The 25,556-nt window shown below is 43.5% G+C and overlaps 1 protein-coding gene across 1 annotated transcript in view; it reads right to left on the bottom strand.

The window, feature by feature from the left end:
• Positions 1-9,275: 9,275 nt before the first annotated feature.
• poli (polymerase (DNA directed) iota) overlaps positions 9,276-25,556 on the bottom strand; it is a 55,232-nt gene continuing 38,951 nt past the window's right edge. Inside the window, 3 exon segments of the mRNA XM_055661648.1 lie at positions 9,276-10,319; positions 18,314-18,447; positions 21,980-22,071. Coding sequence (XP_055517623.1) covers positions 9,307-10,319; positions 18,314-18,447; positions 21,980-22,071 — 1,239 coding nt within the window. The 3' untranslated portion in view covers positions 9,276-9,306.

Genomic DNA, 25,556 nt, shown 5'->3' with positions numbered 1-25,556 from the left:
CCCATCGTGTCGACAAGGGTGTGAGGCATACATCAGACTTTTGGATAGACATATAGATGTGCAGGGAATCGAGTGATATAAATTATGTGCAGGCAGATGATAGATTGTTGTGGAATCACGTTCGGCACAGACATTGTGGGCCGAAGGGCCATTCTTTCGTTGGATTGTTCTATGTTCAATAATATTTCTGACAAACTCACTCCTTAGCATCAGCACATCAGATATAATTACAGTAGCTGCTTCTCTATATAATTTATTTGAGCAGATCAAAGGGATGAGTAATCTCTTCATGGCTCTCAGCCTTTGGCAGAAAATAGTTTATTTTTTGCTGTTTTCATGAAGATGCTGACACAGCAATTTATTTGTATGGAAAGTGCTTGTTTGATTTTCCTCATGAGTTTGTATAAATTTAAAAAGTCATGAATTTGGTGATGAATCAAAATAGTTATATGTACTTTTAGGAGACTGGTTTTTTTAACTCAGAATGGGTTTCAAGCAGGGAAGAACACAGAAAAATCCTAAAACTCTCACATTTTTCAGGCCCAGGGTATTTTAACACCAGGCTTAATTTCTTCCAGGAACAGTGGGAAGACAGTGCCGAGTGCCAACTGAAAGGGGAAGTGGAGCCGCTTTGGCCCAGTGCAGCACAGTAGCACAGTACAGTAGCAGTAAAGGTGTAGCACAGTAGCACAGGGGTAATGTTGCTGCCTTACAGCGCCAGAGACCTGGGTTCGCCCCTGACAATGGGTAGTCTGAAGATGGATCTCAACCCAAAACGTCACCTATTCCTTCTATCCAGAGATGTTGCCTGACCTGCTGAGTTACTCCAGCATTTTGTGTTTATCTTCAGTATAAACCAGCATCTGCAGTTCCTTCCTTCCAACGCATCCTGACTACGGGTGCTGTCTGTACGGAATTTGTACGTTCTCCCCGTTGACCATGTGGGTTTTCTCCAGGTGCCACGGTTTCCTCCCACATTCCAAAGACGTGCAGGTTTGTGGGTTAATTGGCGTTGGTAAGTTGTCCCTAACTTGCCGGATAGAACTAGTGTATGATTAGACTTTAGTTGTTAGATGTTAGTTTTTAGACTTTAGAGATAGAGTTTGGATACTGGCCCTTCAGCCCACTGAGACTACACTGACCAGCAATCACCCTGTTCTCTAGCACTATCCTACACACAAGGGACAATTTACAATTTCTACTCCTCATGTCCCCACTGTGCAAAACATTGGAATTTCCGGAGAGTCTCTTCATCATCTCACCAGCTCCAAACTTGATCGAGCTGGGTAAGAAAGCACCAGCAACCTCTTCACTCAGGGCCATGGGAAAAACATTACTGGGGCTTTTGATACGATAGGACTCTCAATTAGTATTTTAGCAGCCATGATCATCGCGCAGCAGCCTCGCCAGCAGATGTCAGTCATTCTGACTTTTTTTTTAGTATGTCCAAATGTATGTGTTAATGTCTCTCGGTATGTTTTTATGTGGGGGTGGTGGGGGGGAAAGTGTGGTGGGGGAAGTGTGTTTCATCTGTCCCGACGTTGGAGATTCGATCATCCCGATGAGAGGGCCGTCCATAGCGGCGACTGGGGAGGGTCAAGGCCCCAAACACGGGTGAACAAAAGGAGGAAGACTGACTGAACATTATTGCCTTCCATCACAATGATCACTGTGGTGGATGTTTATGTTAAGTTCTATCGTTTATGTTAAGTATAGGAGCAGGGAGGTTCTACTGCAATTGTACAGGGTCTTGGTGAGTCCACACCTGGAGTATTGCATACAGTTTTGGTCTCCTAATCTGAGGAAGGACATTATTGCCGTAGAGGGAGTACAGAGAAGGTTCACCAGACTGATTCCTGGGATGTCAGGACTTTCATATGAAGAAAGACCTGATAGACTCGGCTTGTACTTGCTAGAATTTAGAAGATTGAGGGGGGATCTTATAGAAACTTACAGAATTCTAAAGGGGTTGGACAGGCTAGATGCAGGAAGATTGTTCCTGATGTTGGGGAAGTCCAGGACCAGGGGTCACAGTTTAAGGATAAGGGGGAAATCATTTAGGACCGAGATGAGAAAAACATTTTTCACACAGAGAGTGGTGAATCTCTGGAATTCTCTGCCACAGAAGGTAGTTGAGGCCAGTCAGTCATTGGCTATATTTAAGAGGGAGTTAGATGTGGCCCTTGTGGCTAAAAGGATCAGGGGGTATGGAGAGAAAGCAGGTACAGGATACTGAGTTGGATGATCAGCCATGATCATATTGAATGGCGGTGCAGGCTCGAAGGGCCGAATGGCCTACTCCTGCACCTATTTTCTCTGTTTCTATGTCTATGTTCTTTTTAATTGTACTGTGTTATTTTATTTGTATGGCTGCATGGTAACTCAAATATCACTGTACCTTAATTGGTGCATGTGACAATAAATGTGAATCTGAATCTAAATGGCGGTGCTGGCTCGAAAGGCCGAATGGCCTACTCCTGCACCTATTGTCTATTGTCAATATCAGCTTCCAACCTGAGTCCAGCAGCCATGTTCTTGTCAAAATCAACAGCATTACAATCAACAGGAACAAAAAAGGGTTTTGCGACATTTTCAGTTTAAACGACCAACCAGCCGGTTCAACTCTCACAAAGTGAGGAAAATGCACTTCCCCACATGCCCTTGGGAATTTGATATTATTGACAAATATATTCTTAATTCAAACAGCGGTATATTCATTTATATATATTTTTCTACTCCTGTCAAGGTTCCTGTATATGTAGATTGTTCCTAAATTAAGGATTCCTGGTGCTGTGGAAATGTTATGATGCTACTGCTGCTGTTGCAGACTTTGGTCACCAGGTGGCGCTGCAATGCAAGTTTCCCTGTTTTTATCTCAGCTCCAGTGACTTAAGATGAAAGAAATAGGAACAAGAATAAACCAAGTTTTGCGGATGATACGAAAATAGGTAGAGGGGCAGGTAGTATAGTGAAAGCAGGTACTCTGCAGAAGGACTTAGACTGGTTGGGCGAGTAGGCAGATAAGTGGCAGTACACTATATTCCACTGGCAGATGTAATATAGTGTAGCAAAGTGTGGAGTCATGCATTTTGGCATTTTGGAATAGACAATAGACAGTATACAATAGACAATAGGTGCAGGAATAGGCCATTCGGCCCTTCGAGCCAGCACTGTCATTCAGATTCAGATTCAATCTCTATTGTCATTGTGCAGTGTACAGTACAGAGACAACTAAATGCAGTTAGCATTTCACCCAGAAGAGCGAACATAGAATAATGGAACTGTAAAATATATATATATGTACATACAGTAGCAGTAGTGCAATTTTTCTGGGGGAAGGAGTGGCGGGGGGGGAGGGAGGGGTGACTGGCAATCACCAAGGTGCAGAGTTAAGTTGTGTAACAGCCACAGGAAAGAAGCTGTTCCTGGACCTGCTGGTCCAGCAATGTAGAGACCTGTAGTGCCTCCCGGATGGGAGGAGGGTAAACAGTCTGTGGCTGGGGTGAGAGCAGTCTTTGATGATGCTGCGTGCCCTTCGCAGACAGCGCTTGCTCTGGACAGCCTCAATGGAGGGGAGTGAGAAACCGGTGATGCATTGGGCAATTTTCACCACCATCTGTAATGCCTTCCAGTCGGAGACAAAGCAGTTGCCATACCATACTGTGATGCAGTTGGTAAGGATGCTCTCGATGGTGCAGCGGTAGAAGTTCACCAGGATCTGAGGAGACAGATGGACCTTCTTCAGTCTCCTCAGGAAGAAGAGACACTGGTGAGCCTTCTTGATCAGAGTTGAGGTATTGTGGGTCCAAGAGAGGTCATCAGAGATGTTGACCCCCAGAAACCTGAAGCTGGAAACACGTTCCACCTCCGTCCCGTTAATATGGATGGGGGTGTGCGTGCCACCCCTAGACTTTCTGCAGTCCACAATGAGCTCCTTGGTCTTCTTGGCGTTAAGGGCCAGGTTGTTGTCAGCGCACCATGCTGCTTGGAGCTGGACCTCCTCCCTATAGGCCGACTCATCGCTGTTGCTGATGAGGCCAATCACCGTTGTATCATCTGCATACTTGATGATGGTGTTAGTACCATGTACAGGTGTGCAGTCGTAGGTGAAGAGGGAGTAGAGGAGGGGGGTCAGCACACAGCCCTGTGGAACGCTGGTGTTCAGCGTGAGGGTTGTAGAGGTGTGGTTGTCTGTTAGTCTGTTAGTTAGTAAGTCCAGTATCCAGTTGCAGAGGGAGGGGTCGATGCTCAGGTCGCTGAGTTTGGTGATCAGTTTTGAAGGGATCATGTGATCACTGTGATCATGGCTGATCATCCACATTCAGTACCCCATTCCAGCTTTCTCACCTTATCCCTATCTATCCAACTCTCTCTTGAAAGCATCCAGAGAATTGGCCTCTACTGCCTTCAGAGGCAAATAATTCCACAGATTCACAACTCTCTCGGTGAAAAGGGTTTTTCCTCATCTCCGTTCTAAATGGGTTTACCCCTTATTCTTAAACTGTGGTCCCTGGTTCTGGATTCCCCCAACATTCGGGAACATGTTTCCTGCCTCTAGCGTGTCCAATCCCTTAATAATCATATGTTTCAATAAGAATCCCTCTCATCCTTCTAAATTCTAGAGTATACAAGCCCAGCCGTTCCATTCTATCAACATATGACAGTCCCTCCATCCCGGGAATTAACCTTGTGAACCTACGCTGCACTCCCTCAATAGCAAGAATATCCTTCCTCAAATTTGGAGACCAAAACTGCACACAATACCCCAGGTGTGGTCTCATTAGTGCCCTGTACAACTGCAGAAGGATCTCTTTGCTCCTATACTCCTCTTGTTATGAAGGCCAACATACCATTAGCTTTCTTCACTGCCTGCTGTACCTGCATGCTTACTTTCAGTGAGTGATGAACAAGGACCCCCCAGATCTCTTTGTACTTCCCCTTTTCCCAACCTGACACCATTCAGATAATCTGCCTTCTTGTTTTTGTCACATTTATCCACATTAATCTGCATCTGCCATGCATTCGTCCACTCACCCAACCTGTCCAAGTCACCCTGCATCTTCATAGCATCCTCCTCACAGTTCACACTGCCACCCAGCTTTGTGTCATCTGCAAATTTGCTACGGCGTGGATTCTTTTTTAAACAGGGAGAGAATCCAGAAATCAAAGGTGCAAAGTGCTGGTGCAGGATTCCCAAAAAGCTAATCTGCAAGATGCAAAGAAAGCAAGCAAACTCAATGCCAGCATTTATTCAAAGAGGGCTTGTATACAAAAACAGGGATGTAATGTTGAGGCTCTATAATGAGCTGGTCAGGCCGCAATTAAAATATTGTGAGCAATTTTGCGCACCATTTCTGAGGAAGGCTGGCTTTGGAGAGGGTCTAGAGGTTTACAAGAATGATCCCAGGAATGAGTAGGTTAACATACGATGAGCATTTGATGGCACTGGGACTGTACTCGTTGGAGTTTAGAAGAATAAGGTGGGACCGCATTGAAATCTACATAATAGTGAAATGTTTGGATAGTGGATGTGGAGAGAATGTTTCCACTAGCGGGAGAGTCTAGGATTAAAGGTTATAGCTTTAGAATTAAAAGATGTTCTTTTTGGAAGGAGATGAGGAGAAATTTCTTTAGTCAGAGGATGGTGAATCTGTGGAATTATTTGCAAGAGAAGGCTGTGGAGACAAAGTCAGTGGATATATCTAAGGCAGAGATAGATAGATTCTTGACTAGTACGGGTGCCAGAGGTTATGGGGAGAAGGCAGGAGAATGGGGTTAGGGAGAGATGAGCCATGATTGAATGGCGGAGTAGACTTGATGGGCTGAATGGCCTAATTTTACTCTTATCAAGGAGATTACAAAATGTCATGGTCACCGCCAGGTCCATCATGGGTATTAATCTCTCCACCATCGAAGTGGTGTGCAGGGGGTGGTGCCTCAAACAGGCAGCTAACATCATCAAGAGCCCATCATCGAGAGCCCAAGAATGAAGAACTCATGCCAACCTGGCCTCATTCACATTTCACTCTGCTGTTAGGAAGAATATATTGAAGTCTGGACAGCATGACCTTCAGTTTTACGAACAGCTTCTTCACAACCCATCAGGCTCTTGAACACTACAATCACTAACTAAACTAGAAAGGCACAAGGATATAGAAACATAGAAAACAGGTGCATGATTAGGCCATTTGGCCCTTTGAGCCAGCACCGGCATTCAATATGATCATGGCTGATCATCCAAAATCAGTACCCCGTTCCTGCTTTCTCCCCATATCCCTTGATTCTGTTAGCTCTTAGAGCTAAATCTAATTCTCTCTTGATTACATCGCAGGTTTTCTGCATACATATCAAGATCAAGATATATTTATTTGTCACATGTGCCAGTTGGTACAGTGAAATGTGTGATCACCATACAGCCATACAATAAAAATAAAGAACACAACACACGATAGAGTTCAACATAAAACATCCCCACACATCAGAATCAAACGTTTCTCACTGTGACGGAAGGCACCAAAGTCAGTCATCTTCCTCTAAAGTTCGCCCATGGTGAAGGCCACCGGAGCCCTCCGCAGTTGCCGCTACGGGCAGCCGACCGCTCAGGCCCGCTCGCCGAGATGTTGGAATTCCGACATCGGAACGGGAGGCCACCCTCAGCAGCTTGGGCGGAGATACACGCTGGCGGCCCTCAGCAAAGGGCCCCAGGGACTCCTCGATGTCAGTCAGCGCCACCCGCATCGGGAGCTCCGCGTACCACGGCCCCGCGATGTCGATGCTGCAGTCCCAACGCTCCGGAGCTCCAAACGGCGATCCAGGTATGTATCGCCCGCTCCGCGGTGAATCCAGCGCTGCGCCGCCGCTGCCGAAGCTCTGGTCTGGTCTCCGGTAGGAAAGGCCGCTCCGATCCAGTTGGTAGGCTGCGATGAGGGGGGCGAGGACGTGACACGGATAAATAGTTGCATCCTCGCCAGGAAATGACTGGGAAACAGTTTCTCCCTTACCCTCCCCCCCTCCCCCACATAGAAAAGCAAAAGAATCCCCAAAACAAACTGTTTAGACAAACTAAAATAAAAAAAGATAGAAAAAAACGGACAGACTGCAGGCAGAGACGCCTTCAATGCAGCGCCCCTCATGCAGGAAATGGAGGGATATAGATCACGTGCAGGCAAAGGACATTCCTTTAACCTGACATCATGTTCGTCATGTACATTGTGGGCCGAAGTGCCAGTTTTGCTGTGTACTTTCCTATGTTCCATGTATCACTATCCAGCAGCAGCCCCTGGTCTTCATCATTAACAATGGAAATGATCACAATCAATTTTGATGCATGAATAACTCTTCATTCTTTGGACTCCTTCCCTCTGTTCTTCCTCACGCGCAGCCTAATCTATCTGTCTTTTTCTGACGATACTCTGGGTTCTTCTTTCCATCAGTTTTGAGCCTGTTCTATCCACCTCTCTCCCAATCCTCTCACTTGGTTCTATTTTATCCCTCTCTCCTTGGCTGGCCTGTAACCCTCTTCTTCCTATCCACCGTTACCCATTGCTTGAACCAATATATACCTCCCTACATTCCCCAATCCTCCTTTATCTTCTCCCCAGTAGCTTCTAACCGCATCTACCCTCCTTATTCTGCAATTTTCTTTTCCCCGGTGGCCCCACTTTACAAGAGTGGTCTTTGTCCCGACTCACTAATTCTAGACGTCAATCAACGATGATGGGAAATTAACCATAGATTATTTATGTGTATGCAATACTATTACCGCTGTTAATTCTTCCTGAGCTCCCAATGAACTGTTAATTCAGGACGGTTACACAAAAAAGCTGGAGAAACTCAGCGGGTGCAGCAGCATCTATGGAGCGAAGGAAATAGGCAACGTTTCGGGCCGAACCTTCTTCAGACTGATCAGGGGCGGGGGTGGGTGGGGACAAGAAAGGGAAAAGGAGGAGGAGCCCGAAGGCTGGGGGATGGGAGGAGACAGCAGGGGGGCTGAGGAAGGGGAGGGGACAGCAAGGACTAACAAAATTGGGAGTCTGGGTAAGAATGTGGTCGTACAGTTGGAGGGCAGGAGGGATCACAGATGGGGGACAGTTAGAGAGGAGGTTGTGAAACTGTCTCCGGAGAGAAGAGGAGAACTTCTTCAAGGTAGGCATATCTTGAAGAGTGTACACAGTGTTTAAGAGGGAACTGCAGATGCTGGAGAATCGAAGGTTACACAAAAAAGCTGGAGAAACTCAGCGGGTGCACACAAAAAAGCTGGAGAAACTCAGCGGGACAATGTTCTGAGAATAGACACAAAAAGCTGGAGTAACTCAGCGGGGCAGGCAGCATCTCTGGAGAGAAGGAATGGGTCGAGACCCTTCTTCAGACTGGTTCTGAGAATCAGTTTTAATTCAGTGCAGTTCTACAGGGCGAGATCCTCAGTTTTACATACATTTCCATGTCAATATTTGTAATGATAATAATTCGGGCAGTTAAATGTATTTTTATCAACACAGCAAGTTTATAATAATCACACCAACACACTAATACAACAATCTGCTGCAGTAGCAAGCAGAAGCAGAAGCAGCTGAATGACATGCAATGAAACACAAATCACAAAATTCCAGTCTCCTTTCTTTTGAAAGACATAACATGTATTGCAACACTCAGCTTTAAAGAACCTAATTTTGTCTCAACATTATACTCCAATATAGTCACGTGCATTATTTTTAAGGTAAAAATGTTGAATATTCACAAACAACAACTTCTCACTTTGTAAATTTGTATTTCTGCTTGAGGGAGAGAGTCAGCAGTTTCCTGACTTTAAGAATGTACTTCTTGATTGGAGAACCATTATCACAGTGTGCATGCGTTTAATGGATACATTTGTGTTTATTTCCCACTGTTAAAACTTTCCAAGCTTGGTAAAAAAAATTACCATCCAAATCAGGAACCGCATTGTCAATGTGTGGGAATTTCAGCCTCTGGAGGGATTCAATGGCCATTTAATTGGAAAGATGAAGATAATCAAACACATAATACATCTTAGGGCAAGTGGTTTTGGTTTCGTCACTTTTTGGCACATATTGACAGAATCAAGTACAGTACTTTATATTGTTACATTCAGGGGAAAACACCTTTTTGTTTCAAACTTCAGAAGAATATTTTCCACTAAAATCAGAATTGCCATTCTCTCCACCAGTGGCACTTGTCGCCTGTTTGAATTTTCAGTCTTTGTGTTGCCGCTTATGCATCAAATATTTTTATTGGAGGAAATTAATCCTGTTTTGCGCGCGCGGTACACCTTTTAATCACGCCCGTGTTCTACCTTTTGCTAAAGTACTTCAGAATACTGTTGGATTTTGGAGAGTTTTGAGGGTGTCTTGCCCCTGTGCTGGATTTGACTTTCTTGCCTCGTTTAGCAACATGTACCTTCAACACTGTCCTCTGTCGCTTCCAGTCTGTCAGCAGTTCTTTCTGAAGTTCAGCAGGTAATTCTGAAAACACCTTGACATCCACATTGGTGGGGAATGGCTGGGAATTTTGATCGGTGGGTGCATCAGGACCTTTCTTAGCAGATTGTAAAACTTCACCTGGAGAATGAAGGTCTGGCACATTAGTTGACGTATCATTAAGGGCACACACTGGGTTCCAAGATTGACTGATCTCTAACTGGGTTCCAAGATTGACTGATGTCCTTTTGGAAAATTCCGCACCAGGACCATTAATTGCACTAAAAATGGCTGGATTGCTCTCAGGGTCTGGGGTTGCCAAATATTTCCTCTGATCCTCTGTTGGTGACCTGAAGGTAAAATTACTTTTACAAAGTGCTTTCTCAATACCCGGAATGTGGGATCTGTGATATTTCATCTGTTCCTGTGAAGTGCTGGCATCTGTTATAATTTCCTTCTGGATATTAATTGGGAGTTCTTTAAATACATTAAAGTCAATCTCAGGAGGTAGATTAGTATTTGATAATTTCTGAGTTGGATCAATAGCAATGGCATCTTCTGTATTCACGGAAGCAGACTCCAGGTGATTTCTAGTCTTTTTCAGTGGACTTGCAGTGTCTGCTAAATCAACATCATCAGACCCTTTCCTTTGACTGAGAAGTTGTCTACTTGCTTTTACCTTTGGACTTGTGTCTAATTTTCCAGGTGATTTCTGTGTTAAATAGAATCCAATTGATCCTCTGAGAGGAGAAGACATTGTGGACTGAATAAGATTAGAAAAACAAACATTCAAAAGGCTTATGAAGAACTGACATTTGGTGTCCACCATCTTTTGAAAAAGCCTCATTAGGATATCAACCAGTGGAGTCACAAGTTCACAGGCACCTAGTGAATAAAAGAGAGGTAAAAAACTGTTGGGAAGAGTGTCATTATTAATAGAATACATCATCTGTTCCAATTCCCCTACTTCCACACACATAACTTACTACTTTTACAGATTCATTCTTTCATGAAGGAAATTTTTAAATGAATACTTCCTCATTCAACTCCCACCTCTACACTCTTCGACTGTAAAACATCACAGATACTGGAAATGTAAAATAAAAATACCCATTTCTGGTAACACTCAGCAGGCTTGGCAGCACCTTAATAAAAGGAAACACGTACACGTTTTTGATCATTGTCAACACTTTAAGTGTCAACGCTGCTTCTCTTTCCACGGATTTGGCTAGACCTGCTCAGTGTTCCCAGCTTCATCGGTTTTTATTCCCTCACTCTAACCCTGGACAACCAATCTTTTCTGATAAAATATTCCTGTCGGAGTAATGAAGGCGCTGCCACATCCGGCATTAAATTTGTCTTGGCTCAGACCCATTCCCGCCATTTGTTTTTGTGCTTTCTTGCTGGTTTCTGCTTTCTGTGGCTGAGGGCGTTGGTAGACTCTAGCCTCAGGCACAGTTCCACTGCTGGAAGTCTATTTGAGATCAGAATCACAATAAGGTCCAGGTTAACCTGAGGTTTAGTGAGCGATTACCATCTATTGAACCCTGTTGAACCATGGGTGTGTAGCTGTCAAATCAGGATTAAAAGGCACTCCCCTGAATCACAGAAATCCTGGCATTACTCTTCAGGATTTCACATGAAGAATTTGACTTTTGCCACAGAATTGCAGCAGCCTTTGAACTGTAGCATTGCAAGGAGCACTCAGCAGAAGAGAAAAACAGGGAGATGTGTAAAAATGTAGAATTTGGTTGACATTTTAACATGAAATTCATAGATATGAAATCACATCTCAGCTTATTAAAAAGAGATATTAATAAAGTGATGAGCTGCAATTAATTGGTTTAGAAATCCAGCATGGAACAGGCCCTTCGGTCCACCGAATACGTGCCAACCATCGATCATTCATTCACACAAAATGTTATTCCACTCCCTGCACATTCGGGGCAATTTACAGGGGCCAATTAACTTACAATATCTCGGATGTCTTTGAGATATGGGAGGAAACCAGAACACCCAGAGAGAACACATGCATCACTGGGAGAACCTGCAAACTCCACACAGACAGCATGTGAGGTCAGGATCGAACCTGGGTCTCTGGTGCCGTGAGTCAACAGCTCTACCAGCTGCGCCATTGTGCTGCCCTTCACTTCTCCCCTACGTCCCACTTTTGTTCCAAATACGAGGGGGCAACCTATTTTACTGGAGTGATGTGGAAACGATATGGAATTATACTGTAATGATATGAAAACATATTTAGATTTGTTATACAATCGGATGACCAAAAAACAAATTCAATTTAATAATCACATGCATAAGATTTTAAGAGACGGAAACATTGTGACGGAAAGGGATGTCACGAAGAAAATGGAATACCCATAGAGGGAACATGTTTCGTGGTATTAATCCCAAACTTACACCTGAAAAGAAACCAAGTGTTACAACAATTTAAAAATTACTCCAACAATCCAACATCCCAATAATTTAATTTGAACAGACCTGAATTAAAAATGCTGATTAATCAATATAAACAATCTGAGACAATGATTTCCTTCGCTCCATAGATGCTGCCTCACCCGCTGAGTTTCTCCAGCATTCTACAAAATACTAAACTATTGCAAGAAAATACCTCAGTCTCCCCCTGAGAATATCTAGAACAGGTGAATCAAAAATGCTGTCTGCTATTCAGTAAAATAAGTTGCTCTCCATTATTTAGAACAAAAGAGAGAAGTCGTTAGAAGATTTGAGCTTAGAGATACAGCAAGGAGCAAGAAGGAAACTCTCTCACTTTAAGCAGGACTGGGAAATGGCAAGGGGAATTTAGTGTACAATCTCCTGAGCATGCCTATGCTGCAGCAATAGAAGTTGGGAGGTCATGTTGTAGTTGTATAAGATGCTGGTGAGACCACATTTAGAATATTGTGTTCAGTTCTGGGCACCATGTTATAGGAAAGATATCGTCAAACTTGAAAGGTCTGTAGGTTCAAGGTGAAGGGGAAAAGATTTAATAGGAATCTGAGGGGTAACTTTTTCACACTAAGGGTAGTGGGTGTATGGAACAGGCTGCCAGATGAGGTAGTTAAAGCTGGGACCATCCCAACGTTTAAGAAACAGTTAGACAAGTACATGGACAGGACAAGTTTGGAGGGATATGGACTAAGAGCAGGCAGGTGGGACGAGTGTCGCTGGGACATGTTGGCCGGTGTGGGCAAGTTTCCACACTGGAAACATTAAACATTCTCTAACTCTTTCAATTGAAGCACAATCAGGGGGGCCGAGAGAATGGAAGTTTATCTTCCCTCCTTGTACTGCAGGAGCAGGATTGGAGGGTATGCAAGAATGCCCCATCCATTCCCCACACATCACTGTGGGCCTTTGAGGGAAGGAGAAAGGATAATAGCATTTTCCATAATTCATGCACCATTTGCCATGATTAGGGGGTTTCAGCTGCAACGAGTGTTTGGATAAACTTGGATTGTTTTCTCTTGAACGTCAGAGGTTGAGGGGAGAAGATAGAAGTATATAAAATTATGAAAGTGTTTAAGAGGCTATTAGATAGGCACATCAAAGTATGGGGGAATAGAGGGATATTGACACGGAATGGTACCATTTGGCGCCGCCATTTCGGCGTCGCTGTTTCGGTGCCTCCGTTTTGGAGGTGCCGATCTTTTGCCATTTTAATATATTTACTCCAAATAGAATCTTGCTCGAAACATGAAGCAAGGTAACCAGGTATCGCTTTTATACACAGTGTGTGTGTACAAAAGCGATAGGAAGCTCTCACTCCCATTCTGCAAACAAGCCTCCCTGCTCCAGCACTGGGAAAACATCAGAGACTGACAACTTTTACCAAACTCCCTCAAAACTCTTCGAAACTGACTGACCTCGCTCACCGCACCGCACCAAGCAAATGTCAGAAATGCGACAGTCGTTTTGGCACTGCTGTTTCGGTGACAAGCATTAACTATGTGCGGTGCCAAAACAGAGGCGCCGAAATAGCAGCGCAGGAACGGCAGCGCGAAAAGTACCCGACCCATATGGACAATGTACAGTACAAACATTGTGGGCCGAAGGGCCTGTTCCTGTGCTGTAGTGTTATATGTTCTATCTGACGAAAATAGGGTAAGAAGACTTAAACCTTCCCTGTCTGTGGACCAGTATTCACTTCAATTGTCAGGCTATTATCATCACAGACTTCACGACCACCGTAATTCACTGTTGCACCGAACACCACAGCCCCACCCGGCTCAGACCTGCCCCCACAAAGAGTGGGTCGACCTGAACCGGCTCCGTACAGGGGTCGGCCGGTTCAACACCAACATGCATCGCTGGGGGCTGCGATCATCAGCAGCATGCGTGTGTGGAGCAGACCAGCAAACAGTGCAGCACGTTTTTTTCGATTGCGCTGTCCTCCGCCCCCCTGGTGGAGGGGTAGACCTCACGGCCCTCTACAACAGTACATTGAAGTGCCTGGAGATCAAACGATAACACCTGCACCCTTCTACCACAAGAGGGAGCCTGGGAGCCCTATAAGCTCTAGGTGCCCTACACATGTGAATGCATCAGTACTACTAATGCATTTCTAGAACACACACCTCAGTAATGTATCAGTACTGTTAATACATTTCACATCATTAACTCCCTTTATCCATTCTTCCCCTAACGTGACAAGACATTCATTATATTAAGATGAAATTCTTTACTCAAATGGCACACTCTATGTGACAAGGACATTAGGGACACATAGAATGCAGCTGAAACAAATTGGAATCACCGGCCTAGATTGCCTGAGAAATGCCAGCAGGTCAGCAAGGAAATGTCAGTATGTCCCTACACAATTTGACTGCCAGTAAAATAAAGATTTGCACAAGAGCAGGGAAGTACAGGTGTTCCACATTGCTGGAGGCTCTGTACAGAGAATTTCACAGTATCTTGACACAAGAAACATAGAAACATAGAAAATAGGTGCAGGAGGAGGCCATTCAGCCCTTCAAGCCAGCACCGCCATTCATTGTGATCATGGTCCCCTATCAATAACCCGTGCCTGCCTTCCCCCCATATCCCTTGACTCCACTAGCCCCTAGAGCTCTATCTAACTCTCTCTTAAATCCATCCAGTAACTTGGCCTCCACTGCCCTCTGTGGCAGGGAATTCCATAAATTCAAAACTCTCTGGGTGAAAAAGTTTTTTCTCACCTCAGTCTTAAATGACCTCCCCTTTATTCTAAGACCGTGGCCCCTGGTTCTGGACTCGCCCAACATTGGGAACATTTTTCCTGCATCTAGCTTGTCCAGTCCTTTTATAATTTTATATGTTTCTATAAGATATCCCCTCATCCTTCTAAACTCCAGTGAATACAAGCCTAGTCTTTTCAATCTTTCCTCATATGACAGTCCCGCCATTCCAGGGATCAATCTCGTGAACCTACGCTGCACTGCCTCAATCACAATGATGTCCTTCCTCAAATTAGGCCAAAACTGTACACAATACTCCAGATGTGGTCTCACCAGAGCCCTATACAACTGCAGAAGAACCTCTTTACTCCTACACTGAAATCCTCTTGTTATGAAGGCCAACATTCCATTAGCTTTCTTCACTGCTGGCTGTACCTGTAAGCCAACTTTCAGTGACTGGTGTACAAGGACGCCCAGGTCTCGCTGCACCTCCCCCTTACCTAACCTAACCCCATTGAGATAATAATCTGCCCCCTTGTTTTTGCCGCCAAAGTGGATAGCCTCACATTTATCTATATTATACTGCATCTGCCACCCATCTGCCCACTCACTCAACCTGTCCAGGTCATCCTGCAACCTCCTAACATCCTCGTCACAACTCACACTGCCACCCGGCTTTGTGTCATCCGTAAACTTGCTAGTGTTGCTCCTAATTCCCTCTTCCAAATCATTAATATATATGATAAACAGTTGCAGCCCAAGAGTCAAGAGTGTTTCATTGCCAAGTGTTCCGACAACGGAACAGTGAAGTTCTCACTTGCAGCAGCGTAACAGGCCTGTAAACACAGCACTCATGGATAACATAGGAAACAAAAAACAAGCAATTAAAAAAAACCCAATATTAGTGCAAAAAGCACAAAGTCATTAATGCAACTGAGATGTTTAAGAAAGAACTGCAGATGCAATCGAAGGTAGACAAAACTGCTGGAGAAATTCAGCGGGTGAGGCAGCATCTATAGAGCAAAGGTATAGGCCACGTTTCGGGTCGAGACCCTTCTTCAGACAATGCAACTAAGATAGTTCAATGAAGGGTCTCGACACAAAACATCACCCATTTCTTCTCTCCAGAGATGCTGCCTGTCCCTCTGAGTTACTCCAGCATTTTGTGTCTGTCTTCGGTGTAAAACAGCATCTGCAGTTCTTTCCTACACATAGTTTAGTTAGTTACATATTTTGTAGTGCTCAGGATCCTGATAGATGTTGGGAAGATGCTCTTCTTGAACCTGGAGGGTCACGATTTTCAGACTTCTTTATCTTCTTCCAGATGGTAGAAGGGAAATGAAAAAAGGAGAGAATGTGGCCAGGGTGCTGTGGGTCCTTGATGATGTTGGCTGCCTTTTAGAGGCAAAGGCTCCTGTAGATCCATTCGATAATGGGGAGGCCATGATGGACCACGCTGTGTCCACCACATTTTGTAATCTGCTTCATTCCTGGGCGTTTGTGTTGCTGAAGCAGTCAATATGCTCTCTACCATACACCATAGTTCACCAGTGTTCATCGACATTCGGAATCTCCTCAACCTCCAATGGAAGTAGAAGTGTTGATGGGCTTTCTGACTAATTACTCTGAATAATGTTGAATCTCTCTTGACAGCCAGCTATGCTGAGTTCTTGGCTACGCTGACTTACAAAGTTTATTCCTGCTAACACTTGGATGGAGTTTGTCTGTCGCATGATGGGTTTTACTTCTGAAAGGCCCTGAGGCGCCTCGCCAATAAAATCGGAACATCTTCTGCAGGGGCGGTGTTGCCTGCACAAGGTGAATGCAGGCTTCATGGTGCAAATTTTAGACCATGTGTTTGTACGATCAATAGTGATTGCACATCATGGAGTTGGAACATATAGCATAGGAACAGGTCATATGTCTATCTCATCTAATTCTATCAAAATGACCCTTCATTTTATCTTCTGACATTTGATTCCCTAGATTCCCCTGACATCTATTTATCTACATTATTATCCTACAATAATTTACATGTTTCCACAATCTCCTCATTCCCTGGGGAATATTATTTTCAGTTCACTACTTGATTTCTTATATTGCTAGCTTTTGTTATTGCTCTTCCACACAATGGTCAAGCTGCTGCCTCACAGCGCCAGGGACCCGTGTTTGATCCTGACCTCGGTGCTGCCTGTGTGGTGTTTGCTCGTTCTCCCTGTGACCAAGTGGGTTTCCTCTGGGTGCTCCAGTTGCCCCCCACATTCCAAAGACTTGTGGGTTTGTGGGTTAATTGGCCTCCGTAAAATTGCAGAGATTTGGGCTTGATGGCTGAAGACACAGCGACCAATGCCAGCCAACCTCTTATTCAACTCAGCATAGTCTCTGCTCCTCTTTTAAAGTTCGCATTCATACTTAACATCAAGATCAAGCGAGTGTTCTTCCCAACTGTTAACAGGCAACTGAATCATCTGATAACCAAGTAAAAAGTGGTCCTAACCTCCCATCTACCTCATTGGAGACCCTTGGACTATCTTTAATTGGACTTTACGGGACTTTAACATGTATCTGAACATTGTGGATGGCTTGATTGTAATCATGTATAGTCTTTCTGCTGACTGGTTAGCACGCAACAAAGAGCTTTTCGCTGAACCTCAGTACACGTGACAATAAACAAAACTCGAAACTCGCTTTTGTCCATTTGCTCCATATCAGGGTTTTGCCCTCCCTCAGTTCATCTTGACAGCGTGACAAGTATACTGTTGCAGTACTTCCCACCTGCCAGTAACTGTGGGCCAAGTCATGCCCGGGAGAGAGGGGGGCAGCTGAGGGAGTGGAGGAGAGAGGAAAAAGGGGGGGAGAGGGAGGGGAGGGGGGGGGGAGAGAGGAGGGGGACTATCTTAGGGGGAGAGGGGGGGGGGGTGGGGGGGAGGGAGAAAGGAGAGGGGGGGGGGATTGTAATCATGTATAGTCTTTCTGCTGACTGGTTTAGCAGGAGGGGAGAGCGCAACAAAGTACACGTAGACAATAAAACAAAACTCGTAACTCGTTTTGAATTTACACCATAGAATGTTGCCTGGGTTTCAACAACTTGTTACAGAGATAGGTTGAATAGTAGTTAGGGTCTTTGCCAGTAACTGCGGGCCGTCTGGAGCGCAGGAAGGTTAAGGGGGGACTGGGAGTAGAGGAGAGGAAGAAAATGATGAGAGGGCTAGGGACAGAGGGGGAGGAGATGTGGACAGGCTTTTCCCTTTGGAGAATAGGGAAAGAGGGAGAGGAACAAGAGGACATGACTTCAGAATTTAAGGGACAGAAGGGGGAGGGGGGGAGGCCCGGGTGGAGGAGGGGAAGAGAGAGGAGGGGGAGGAGGGGAGACTCAGAGAGTGGGGGAGAGGGGTGGGATGGAGCTTCCAGAGGGAGAGTGGTGGAGGGATGTTCAGGTATAATTTAAAATAGAATTGGATAGGCATATGGGATGGGGAAGGGGGGGAGGGGGGGGGAGGGTATGAGTGCAGAGGGGGGGAGGGAGGGACTAGAGGGGCGAAAAAGTTATTCGGCATGGACTTGTAGGGCCGAGATGGCCTGTTTCCGTGCTGTAATTGTTATATGGTTATAAGGGGGGGAGAGAGAGGGAGGGAGGGAGGGAGAGGGAGAGAGAGAGAGAGAGAGAGCGAGAGAGAGGGAGAGGGACGATAACTATAACGTTACCTGTGTTAAGTTTCTGCATTAGTTGGTTTGGAACAGGGCACTGTCGACTCTCCCGGTTGAACCATCTGTTAGAAGCCGAGGAGCGTCTAATGCTTAACCTTATGGTCCGTGGAACACGCCCGTCTTTCCGCAATCTGCAAAATATACCTGCAATGTCCTCAAGGCAAGTACATTATCCACTGTAGCAATGCTAGCATTTATATGAAGAGGACTGGAATGCAAAAACAGAGATGTAATGCTGAGGCTCTATAAGGTGCTGGTCAGGCCGCATTTGCAGTACTGTGAGCAAATTTGGGCCCCATATCTGAGGAAGGATGTGCTGGCTCTGGAGAGGGTCCAGAGGAGGTTTACAAGAATGATCCCAGGAATGAGTGGGTTTTAGCATATAATGAGAGTTTGACACCGCTGGGCCTTTACTCATTGGAGTTTAGAATAATGAATAATGAAAGGCATAGACAGGTGGGAGAGTCTAGGACCAGAGGTCATAGCCTCAGAATTAAAGGGCACTCTTTTAGAAAGGAGGCGAGGAGGAACTTCTTGAGTCAGAGGGTAGTTAATCTGTGGAACTCAGTGTAACAGAAGACTGAAGGTCAAGTCAGTGGATATTTTTAAGGCAGAGATAGGCAAATTCTTGAATAGAATGGTTGTCAAGGGTTATGGGGAGAAGGCAGGAAAATGGGATTAGGAGGCAGAGATCAGACATGATTGAATGGAGATTTGATGGGCCGAATGGCCTAATTCTACTCATATAACTTGTGAACTTTGAAAAGTGGCCATGTCTTTCTGTTTAGTTGGATTGCTAATACAGCCAAGTGTATATCAACACCACATGAGTGGCACTGTGCATAACATTTCACGTGATAAACACATTCTTTACTTTTAATTTGTGAATATTATAACTTGCTAATAAGTTATGCTAATGGTAGGAGATGTCATTTGTAGCAGCTGGTGTTAGGGTACACTGCAACCATTGGATAGATCGCAATCTCATGTGGTTCATTATACACGGAAATTATTTGATTTGCGATACATATTCATGGTGGCCCCGAACTTAAAAAGCCAAAACAATGCCAAATATTGTATGCGTAAGAACAGAAAAGCTCATAAACAAACACATTAATCCTTCATTTTCTAAGAACATTATTATAGGTATTTACTGAAATATAGAAAGTGCTACCTTCTTTGCAATGTTTTAATGCATATTGAGCTCTCTCTCCATTGCCTCACAACCCCCCCCCCCCAGAAAAATAGTGTTATGCTGCTCAATTTTAATTCCAATCTATTTTATTCCTATTAAAAACAGAAATTAACAAAAAAAGAGCACCAAAAGTCCGCCAAGCTGCTAAAACAGCTGGAAAGCAGTGCCCAGTATGAGCGATTTAGATTTTAACCTTCTCTTATTAACCATATAACCATATAACAATTACAGCACGGAAACAGGCCATCTTGACCTTTCTAGTCCGTGCCGAACACGTATTCTCCCCTAGTCCCATATACCTGCGCTCAGACCATAACCCTCCATTCCTTTCCCATCCATATAACTATCCAGTTTATTTTTAAATGATAAAAACGAACCTGCCTCCACCACCTTCACTGGAAGCTCATTCCACACAGCCACCACTCTCTGAGTAAAGAAGTTCCCCCTCATGTTACCCCTAAACTTCAGTCCCTTAATTCTCAAGTTATGTCCCCTTGTTTGAATCTTCCCTACTCTCAGTGGGAAAAGCTTATCCACGTCAACTCTGTCTAACCCTCTCATCATTTTAAAGACCTCTATCAAGTCCCCCCTTAACCTTCTGCGCTCCAAAGAATAAAGCCCTAACTTGTTCAACCTTTCTCTGTAACTTAGTTGCTGAAACCCAGGCAACATTCTAGTAAATCTCCTCTGTACTCACTCTATTGACATCCTTGGCCCATTGTTGACATCCTTCCTATAATTAGGCGACCAAAATTGTACACCTTACTCCAGAATTGGCCTCACCAATGCCTTGTACAATTTTAACATTACATCCCAACTTCTATACTCAATGCTCATATAAGACATATAACCAATGGGAAAGTCTCGGAATTAGAAGGACCGGGGATATGTACGAAATGGGAAATCTACTATCATTCCAACAATTACAATTAAAATTTAAACTGAAAAACAACCAATATTTTAAATATCTTCAGATTTGCGATTTCATGAAAAAATATATACAAGGATATCAAAAAATAACTCCTGAATTATTGGAAGAAGCAATGAATATTAAAGCTGACTCACAAAAATTAATATCATATTTATATAATAGTATTCTAAATATAGACCTACCATCGACAGAGGTACTTAGAGAAGAGTGGGAACGGGAACTAATGATAAAAAAATTACGAAGGTTACATGGGAAAAGTACTTGATATATATTCACAAATGTTCGATTAATGTAAGACATAATCTAATTCAATTTAAAATTTTACATAGATTATATTATTCAAAAACAAGATTGAACAAATTTTATCCAAATATATCCGCCATTTGTGATAAATGTCTATCCCAAAAGGCAACTATAACACACTCCTTAGTTTCCTGCATAAAACTTTATAGATTTTGGAGTGATATTTTTGAAAATATTTACAAAATTATTCAAGATAAGAATGGAACCTAATACTGAAATGATTATATTTGGCGTAATGGAAGATGGGAATAAATTGAACACATCTCAAAATTTATTTTTTAACTATGGTTTAATAATAGCAAAAAAATTAATACTTAAATTTTGGAAAAATACATCAATACCAACGCTTAAAATGTGGATTGCAAGTATGTTGGACACCGCACATCTTGAGGAAATGCGATTCCTCCTAATGGATAAATCAGACCAATTCATAACGAGTTGGTCTCCATTTGTCGTCTTTTTGGAATCACATGGTGCAACACAAATGTAAAAAATAACTGTTTCAGGACTGGACGAGGGTTGGTCAAGATTATAAACAATGATCTCCTTACTTTAAAAAAAATTATAATTTTTTTTTAATGTTTTATTCTCTTTTTTCTATTTTCTTTTTCTCAACTTTCTTCACTCATTCGTCTTTTTTCTTTTTCTTCACACACTATATATCTCACGTCTTTCTATCCTTTACTATCTAACTTATTTTTCTTATTCTAATCTTTCTTTAATATAAAAAAAGAAAAAAAAAGAAGCTGTACATAAAATGTATGATGAAAGTATATATTAGGCACTTTGGTGCCATATGATTGTACTTACTTCTAATAAAATAAAATAATTAAAAAACCAAAAAAAAACCCAGATATTAACAAGAAAAAGAGCAGCCAAAAGTCCGCCAAGCTGCTAAAACAGCTGGAAAGCAGTGCCCAGTATGAGCAATTTAGATTTTAACCTTGTGCCCTTGTTTTTCTGTATATGTTGTCCATGGACACTGACACAGGGAAATGTGGAGCTGGCAGAGCCCAATGTCAATATTCCCACTATCTGACTACATAAGACGCTGACATTGAAATACCTGGGGAGATGGCCAGGACCCTGAAGATTTTGTTTTACAGAAACTGATATTAGTCAGCCTCCTTTGTTAAAAATTATGAATTCTTTGTATAAACATGGGATAATATCATGATGTAAATGTCACCAGTTAGAAGATTTTTAGAAGGTCAAGTGAACAAGACTGACAAACCTGATTAGAAGGCTAATCAGCAGTTCTTCAAGCTTCATTCTGATTTCAACTAATGAGGTGCATTTCCTGAAGGAATCTTCATTACTGAGGGACTGAGGAAAAAAATGTACGTGATTAACAAAATGTTTAACTCTTGCAGGCAATTAATGTTGATCTGCATGAAAAAGGTCAACATTAAATAATTTGACCTATTAATATTTATCTAAAATATATGACAAGGATCTAAACATATTAAAACGTTCAATTTATGTTCAATTAGTTGAGTCCAAATGGCTAATAATGGTGGGATTAAAGATCTTATCCAGTTATATTGGTTTATGTAATACTCATTTGCAGCTTCAATAACAATTGGTGTCAGTGTCTGGTGCACCAGAAATATTTAGAAGAAATAACTAGCGTTCCTGGTTGCAATCAGAGTGATGCCTGCTTACGTGTGGATGTTTAGGGAGGATAAGACTTATCCCAGAGAACAAGGCTATTCTTTAACACGACCAGCAGTACACAGATGAATTGCCTGCCAACTCTTGTACATGACCAATAACCAATAGGTTGACGATGTCCATTCAATTAAATGGAGAAACAGGGAACTGCAGGTGCTGGTTTACAAAAAAAGATACAAAGTGCTGGAGTAACCCTGCGGGTCTGAAGAAGTGTCCCGACCCGAAATGTCACCAATCCATGTCATCCAGGGATGCTGCCTCACCCGCTGAGATACTCCAGCACTTTGTGTCTTTTCTTCCGTGCAATTAAATATTAAATAAATTAAATAGATCGTTATTTTCAGAACAGGAAGGCAGAAGACTGGAAATCTGAAAAGGCCTCTCGACCCTATATGTCATCTATTCCTTTTCTCCAGAGATGCTGGTCCAGGAACGCTGAGGCCCTGTACAAGAAGGGACAGAGCCGGCTGTACTTTTTGAGAAGGCTCCGCTCCTTCAACGTCTGCAGTAAGATGCCGCAGATGATCTGGGGCGGCAGGACGAAGGCCGTGGAGGCCAATAGTGGAGGCCAAACACATCAGGAAGGCTGGCTTCACCTGGGGGAGGAGATGGATTCATGGGGGTGGTCTTGGAGGGGAGGATGCTCCTCAAACTGCAGAGCATTCTGGACAATACAGCTCATCCCCTCCACGACACACTAGTCAACCTGAGGAGTACCTTCAGCAACAGACTGGTTCCACCAAGGATGCAGGACAGAACACCACAGGAGATCCTTCTTCCCTGTGGCTATCAAACTTTACAACTCCTCCCTCTTCTGTTGTGGGTTTGACTGACTCCCCCCACCCCCCAATCTTTGTACATCCCCAATCCTTTCCACTCAATTTCATGTTTCATGTATTTCATGTTTTTATGACTGTTGGCAGATCAATTTTCCTCCTGGGATAAATAAAGTTCTATTGTATCGTATTGTATCTTATCGTATGCTGTCTAACCTGTTGAGTTACTCCAGCCTTTTATGTCTATTACTGGAAATCTAATATTGATTGATGAGTCTTTTTGGGGGGGAAAAGAGACTAGAGAATTCTTGAAATTTGCAGCACAAGAGGAGTCTACTCGGCCCACTGTTCACGCTGGCACATATATAGTACAATAGCGATCATTAGAAATTATGATACTAAACCACATCTGCTGTTTTCAATGGATGACCTTTGATCAAGCTTGAAATCAGTAACCTACAATCTCAAATAAGCAATTTGGATTCTTCATGTAGAATTTTCATGATGCCCTTAAAATCCTTTATAGCGGTTATTCTTCAGTCTGACCTGCTATGTCATCCTCAATTTTTATTTCAGCTGACTGTGATATTCTTAGTTCTTGTTTTCTTGGTCCTCCAAAATATTCCAAATGGAACTTAAACTGGAGGTGGTGGAGGGCGGACTTAAGCCAGAAAGGGTTATTGGGAAGAAAGAGCTACTTTAAATTTAGTTGCATCTGGTTGGGTAACTATAGTAGGGTGGAGATTATTCCATGCTTTAATTGTGCGGGGGAAGAACAAATTGCTGTACACATCTGTCTTTGTAGCTGGGATCACAAATTGGATCGAATGCCCTCGTCTGCTCCTAATTGGTTTGTAATCATATGATTAATATGACCAAATTTATCTGCCAAACATCAAGGCATTGCCTCACATAAGACAACATGCCCAGCAAATGTTCTGCAAATTATTCTTGTAGGTTAAACATGGCTCTATGGATTCATTTGATGTATGACACTCCGGTTTAACAGGTTAAGGCATGTAATTCTCGCCCTGAACACACTGTTTAATCTTTGGCCAACGATTTCCTGTAAGATTGGCTCAGTCAAATGGTGCTTTCAGACTGTGATTAAGCAATCCGTTGGGATGGAAATGACTTGGGAGGATTGGTGCCTGCTGAATTAATATTCTTCCTCAGATTCAGATTCAGATTCAACTTTAATTGTCATTGTCAGTGTACAGTACAGAGACAACAAAATGCAGTTAGCATCTCCCTGGAAGAGCGACATAGAATATGATTTCAATAAATAAATCTATTTACATGCATACAGTCATAGTGTTTTTCCTGTGGGAGGAGTGTCCGGGGGGGGGGGGGGGGGGTGATTGGCAGTCACCGAGGTACATTGTTGAGTAGTGTGACAGCCGCAGGGAAGAAGCTGTTCCTGGACCTGCTGGTGCGGCAACGGAGAGACCTGTAGCGCCTCCCGGATGGTAGGAGGGTAAACAGTCCATGGTTGGGGTGAGAGCAGTCCTTGGCGATGCTGAGCGCCCTTCGCAGACAACGCTTGCTTTGGACAGACTCAATGGAGGGGAGTGAGGAACCGGTGAGTGCGTTGGGCAATTTTCACCACCCTCTGCAGTGCTTTCCGGTCGGAGACAGAGCAGTTGCCATACCATACTGTGATGCAGTTGGTAAGGATGCTCTCGATGGTGCAGTGGCAGAAGCTCACCAGAATTCTGCTATTCCTGTAAGCAATAGCACATAATAAAATGTTGTTGTTGCAGAATGCTGATATATATATGTATAGAGTGATGTGTTGGCTTGAATAGAACTCTAAAACAACGTCAATAGATGTTATATTTTAGTTTAGTTTAGTTTATTTCAGAGATACAGTGTGGAAACAGGCCCTTTGACCCACTGAGTCTGCATCGAACAGCGATCCCAGCACATTAACACAAGCCTACGCACTCTAGGGACAATTTACAGTTATACCAAGTATGCAAACCCAAGCCCACTAACCTACAAACCTGCACATCTTTGTAGTGTAGGAGGAACCTGAAGATCTCAGAGAAAACCCACGCAGATTCACAGGGAAAACGAACAAACTCCATATAGACAGCACCCGTAGCCGGGATCGAACCTGGGTCTCTGGTGCTGCAAGCGCTATGAGGCAGCAACTCTACCGCTGCGCAATCGTGTTGCCTGCCACCATGCCGCCATCATTTCTTGATGAAATGACATGATCACGTGAGCCAGATCATCCAAATCGATAATCTACAACAGTTTTCAAGGTATTCATGGCTGTAAAGGGCCTGTCCCACTGTACGAGGTAATTCAAGAGTTCTCTCGAGTTGTCCCTAGTGTGCCAGGCCCATAACTCAG

This window comes from Leucoraja erinacea, chromosome 1 (assembly GCF_028641065.1).
Source record: "Leucoraja erinacea ecotype New England chromosome 1, Leri_hhj_1, whole genome shotgun sequence".
In the NCBI taxonomy this organism is placed as follows: Eukaryota; Metazoa; Chordata; class Chondrichthyes; order Rajiformes; family Rajidae; genus Leucoraja; species Leucoraja erinaceus.
Note: the sequence above shows the minus strand (reverse complement) of the source record. Positions and strands in the feature narration are given on the sequence as shown.